We start from the raw sequence: 5,679 nt of genomic DNA on the forward strand, positions 1-5,679 counted from the left end.
ATCTTTCACATTAAAAGTTATTTATTTTTTCCAAAATATTTTTGTCCAATCCATCACTAGTTTTGAGATCGTTAGGCGTGTTTTCTACTTAATTTTGTGGTATCGATTAGATAAAGGGGTTTTAGATGTGATGCATCATGTCCACAAACTCCACGCCGATGGTATTACATCATGTCCACAAACTCCACGCCGATGGTATTACTTCTCACGCACAAATGGCAAAAAACTAGGAATTAGACTGTATCTAACCTAGCTTATCAGGAACCTGTTGAATCATCAGCTGAAGCATTGATTCAGTTGGTACCAACAATGTATGGTACTAACAACATTTTTCTATGTATGGTACTAACAACAACAGTTCAGCCTGTCCCAAATCTTGATTCTTCTTCATCTTTACTTATTCGAGACACTATTTAAAAATAAATATCAAGGATCAGCCACTCTCGTGGTCGTAGCCAACTGTATGATTTTGGCCTGTCCCAATTCTCAAAAGCAAAGATTACAAAAGGTGGTAGAATAGAACCTTTAGACAGAGAACATATATTCTTCCCGATTAGCCACATCTCTCATAGTGATTCCCCTGCACCTCAATCAAGCCTGCAACACTACGCCGACCACTCCCTCTTCACCCGCCGCAGTCATCTATAAATAAGCACCGTTGGGTCATCACCATCATCCACTCCAAGAAACCAGCAACCTACATCAAGCTCAAGTGAAGCGAGCTGACCAGAATATATCAATCACAAAGCTTGAAGAACAACAGCATACAGGCTAGCCACCAATTCGCTCGATCTCCAATGGCGGAAAGAGTGACGAAGCTGGCGTCGCAGCGGGCGGTGGTGATCTTCGGGGTGAGCAACTGCTGCATGTGCCACGCGGTGAAGACGCTCTTCACGGAGCTGGGCGTGAGCTGGGTGGTGCACGAGCTGGACAAGGACCCCCGCGGGAAGGACGTCGAGAGGGCGCTCGCCGGCATGGTCGGACGGAGCCCGCCCGTGCCTGCGGTCTTCATCGGCGGCAGGCTCGTCGGCCCCACCGACAAGGTCATGACGCTGCACCTCAGTGGCCAGCTGGTGCCGCTCCTCCGCCAGGCCGGCGCCCTTTGGCTCTGAACTGAAGAGTCAGGGACAGCAGTGGGCAGTGGCTGTGCGTGCGTGCAGTTATGTGTGATCGCTAGGGATCATATAGTGCGTGCAGTGCAGCTACATAATTTTGGAAAGGTCATCAAACATATTAACGGTCATGATCTTTCAGTTGTACCTCTTGTTGTCATATGACAGAAGGAAAGGATGCTTTGTAAGGAAGAGCATCCTGAGCAATATCAAATGCGCTTATGCTTATCTTGTGTTGCTTAATTTGATTTGATGATTTGCTTAATTTAGCTAGCTGTTGTGCTAAGGCCGTTATATATAGTATCATATTGCACACATTTTTCTGGAGCTATAGAATACTCCATCGATGACCGGAGTGATTCAGAGAGGTCAGTGTGTTGATGTAGATACCTAATCCAGTGAGCTCAGTTTGATGAGGTAGATGCACACTGGTCCAATGAGCTCGGTATGGTACTTGTGCTGATGTGGCACGCTGCATTTGAAAGACACTGCTGATGGCATGGCGTATTCATTTCAATTTCCACCATCAAACTTTGGTGCCTGCCTGCGATGGAACCCAAAACCCTCGAGAGCAAAGCAGAGTCAAGAACGCAGGAAGCAGGGCAGAGCCAGAAAGGGGAAATTGGGCTGCTGCTACGGCCCGTTTGCCATGTCACTGCTGAAAAAATCAATATAGGCAGCCTAGGTGGCAGTGGCCTTTAACATTGGCAACACAACAAGGTGAAGTGATTCTTGAGACCTTTCTTTCACGCTCGAGACAGGAATATAACCCACTTGTAGATATTGTTAGTTATATAGATATACTACTAGATGTGTTAAAAAAAGATATAATACTAGATGTGTGCACGTACGCTTGGTGATTCGAGTGCGTGGTGGCACATATTCGCGTTATCGTATCCTCCTACTTATTCATTCGCTCCTACTGTGGCGCGCCGACGGGGTGGGATGCGATGCGAGCCATAAGAATCCTCGTCGATACTCTATATGCATGTTCCTGGCCGGCCGAGTTGACCTTGATCCATTCAGATGAGAAATGCTCGCCGGGCCGAAAGTTGAACCATGTGGCCAACACAGACAGATTCGAGGACCTTTCTCCTGGTTTATGCTATAGATTTATTAAGACACAAGTGTGTAGTGGAGACAAGAACTAGGTTTTGAGACGATACCTGACTAGGAGATAAATCTTTATGTTCCATATATTTTCCCTAGATTATACTCCTATCAGATTAAGACAAGTTTTAATATTACTAAAGTTTTGCATCCCCATTAGGGTTTCTCTTTCCCTCTTCTGTTTATGGCGGCTAGGATGCTTATGCCCACCAAGCTTTATCGATGAGCCCGTAGATCCACTTTCCCTTCACCTGCGGCCTGCCGCTCAGTTTTACCTTTTGTTGTCATGCGATAGAAGGAATGGATGCTCTGCGTTCTGAGCAATATTAATTGAGCTTATGCTTATCTTGTCGTTGCTAAATTTGATGCTTTTCTTAATTTAGTTGGGTGTTATGCTAACCGTGAGAGATTCGAACTACTCAGTACATTGGAGTATATTGTGTCATATCGCACACATTTTTGTTGGAGTTATAGAATATATGCATATAGCTGGAGGTAGATGCACTGCTTCAGAGAGCTAAGTGCGTTGAGGTAGAGCAGTGAGCTTACTATGTTGAGATAGATGTGCCAATCTAGTGAGCTCAGTATGTTGAAGTAGATGAGCACTGATGTGGCACACCGTATATATTTTACATATAGCACCTCTTGGCAAGAGCTATAGTTCCAAGGTATACAGCATATCATGCTCATGCATGGGAGCAAATTTCAAATCAAGACAAAAATTGATGGTGAGCTCAAGACCCTCCAAGTTCATTTTTCATTAACAAACTTTGGTGTCTGCTTAACTAAAGTCCCTCGATAGCAAAACAGAGTCAAAAAATGCAAGGCAGGCAGGGGCCGTGGCAGAGCTACAAGGGTGAAAAGGAGCTGGCACAAGAATGTGGGTCCTACTTTTACCATGTCATCCCTGAAAAATCAACGTATATAGGCAGTAGCCTATGCTTCCTCCATTCCGAAATACAATGTGTATTATTAGTTTTCTTAAAAGTCAAAAGTTGTGCATATTTGACCAAGTTTTAAGAAAAAAATCAATATCTACAATGTCTGTACATCAAATCCCCGCCAAAAATAGTATATCTACAACATCAAATTTGTATAGTTAGATCCATCATAAAAAGTATTTTTCATATTTTATTTATTTTGTATTGTATACTTTGAAATTTTATTCTGTAATTTTGGTTAAACATACGTATGTTTGATTTTCATAAAAATTGATGCATCTTATATTCTAGAACGAAGTTTTTCCCTTCGATCCGAATTTAACTGATGCAACCTCTATACAATGTAAATGGACAGTGTATAGATGCTGCATCAATTAAGTCAAATGAGTAGCATATTGTTAATTATACTAGATAGATGCTTGGTGATTTGAGTTGAGAGCTTGGGAGTGTCACTTTTGGGGGTACTAGGTAGGGGCCGGGTACTGCAAGTAGTAGCACATATTCGTGTTTACCCGCCAGCATAGCAGGCAAATGACTCTGTTTCTTGATGGTGCTTCTATATTACTAGCAGCTGAGGACAACTGTAATATCTTGTTCTTCTTTATGCAGAACAAAATCTAAGACTGGAGATTATTTCTCACATGTTGAGTATAGGCATGGCAGGTATGAATGATAACACATATAGCATTGTAAAGTCATCGCACACAGTAGTACCGTTTGGCTGTTATTGATTTTAACTTGTTTTCCAAATGCAGTGACATGCTTCCTGGGCAGATCCATGTATGGCCGCTGCTCGGAGAGAAATTTGACCTTTGTTGTGTTCAGTATCAATAAACCAATCCAACTCTTAGATTTGTAGTTTTGAGTGTAAACCCCGTGTATTTGTCGTTGTCAATGGCTCGATAATGTTACTTAACTATGTTGCCTTGTCGTTTTCAATGGCTCGATGATGTAACTTAACTATGCCATCGTGTAAAAATACTATTTGCTGTCATGATGCATTTCTAGAATATTTTTTATTTTTTATTGCCATATATCAATTATTGGCATACATTGTATAAATTTTGTTTTGATGAATGTAGAACACAACATAATCTTTATACTCATGTTACTATGCAATTCCAGAGTTTTCCATCCAAATAATATGTGGTATTGAAACCACACTGGGATTCCATGAGCCAATTCAATGAACAAGAACAACCAAACAAGTGAATTTGTATTCATGTCCAATACAGTTTCCTTGTTGAATTGGTATTCCAACCAATTCAATACGAAGCCCTTCAATACAGGCATCCAAACAGAGCGTAAGGAAATTGAGGTTTACAGAAGTGTATTGTGAGATATCCACCCGAATTGCAAGCAGATCGACCGACGGATATCTAGCCAACAATTTAGCAATGGCAGACATGGTAGTGAAGCTGGCATCGCAGCGGGCGGTGGTGATCTTCGGGGCGAATTGGCTACAACTCGAAGTCTTTGCATGGAAGAGAATTTACATATTCTGCTCACTCTGTACTAATATATATCTATCTATATACCTAATCTTCTATTCCTAAATAGCTGCAACCCACTACCTATTTTTCCTCCTCATGCAACCATGCCACATCATCAAATCATGCATGTGGCCATAAGTATTATTTTTCCTCTTCATGTAACCATGCCACATCATGCAAGTCATGCATGTGGTCATAATTTACAATTTGTGCACTAATCTACTCATAGTTTCACTAGTTTTTGTGTGGGCATAATTGTTATATACATTGGACGCATAGAGCAACAATATGTAGATCATGTTACAAATTTTTGTCTAAAATAGCACCCCGTTTACTTCAATCCAATAGTTTCTATTTTGTCAAATGCTTCATATGATTTATTGTTTTTAAAATATAAACCGAGAGCAATCCTATATTTCTTTCTGCAATAGTTTTAGTTTTTGGCACCTATTACGCATTTGTTTATCATGTTTTTCGCATCAATGCGCGGGGCATCGTCTAGTAATAAAGGGGCTATTGCTTCTAAAGATACGTCACGAAATTGCCTCAAAAATTATAAAATACTACCCACTAATGCCACCTATAAGTGATAAAAAGTGTTTCACACAGGCGAATCCCCTGCCTGGGCCGGCCCATGCAGTAAGGACCTCCTATACTACGCTCTGCATGCTGGGAGAAGATGCAGCGCGCCTGTTTGGGCCGGCCCATGTCCGGGCAGCCTGCTTTTTAAATTTCTTTTTTTTCATTTTCGTTTTTTACTTTAAATAATTTGGGACTTCAAATGTTCCAAACCAAATCAAAAAAATTCAATTTTCAACTAAAATATTTAATAAATCATAATTTTTTACATGGAATAAAAAATGTTCATGATTTTATAAAAATATTGCTTATTCAAGCAATGTATGAAAATTTGAAACAAATTTTTCATGAAATAAAAAATGTCATCATTTTAAAAAGTTCGTGTATTAAAAAATGTTAATGAAATTGAATAAAATTTAGCCAATTCTATTCATGAATAGAAAA

General features: G+C 40.5%; 1 protein-coding gene across 1 annotated transcript; it reads left to right on the plus strand.

Annotated features, from left to right (window-relative positions):
• Positions 1-385: 385 nt before the first annotated feature.
• On the plus strand, positions 386-1,309 carry LOC125549132 (putative glutaredoxin-C2). The gene has a single exon (XM_048712615.2). It carries the CDS (start codon positions 798-800, stop codon positions 1,110-1,112), a length of 315 nt encoding a protein of 104 aa, XP_048568572.1. The 5' UTR covers positions 386-797; the 3' UTR covers positions 1,113-1,309.
• Positions 1,310-5,679: the final 4,370 nt, after the last annotated feature.

This window comes from Triticum urartu, chromosome 3A, assembly GCF_056163025.1.
Source record: "Triticum urartu cultivar PI428250 chromosome 3A, HENAU_Tu73, whole genome shotgun sequence".
NCBI lineage: Eukaryota > Viridiplantae > Streptophyta > Magnoliopsida > Poales > Poaceae > Triticum > Triticum urartu.

Excerpts from the sequence above, each read along its gene's own strand:
- LOC125549132 (XM_048712615.2), top strand. The coding sequence starts at position 798 with ATGGCGGAAAGAGTGACGAAGCTGGCGTCGCAGCGGGCGGTGGTGATC.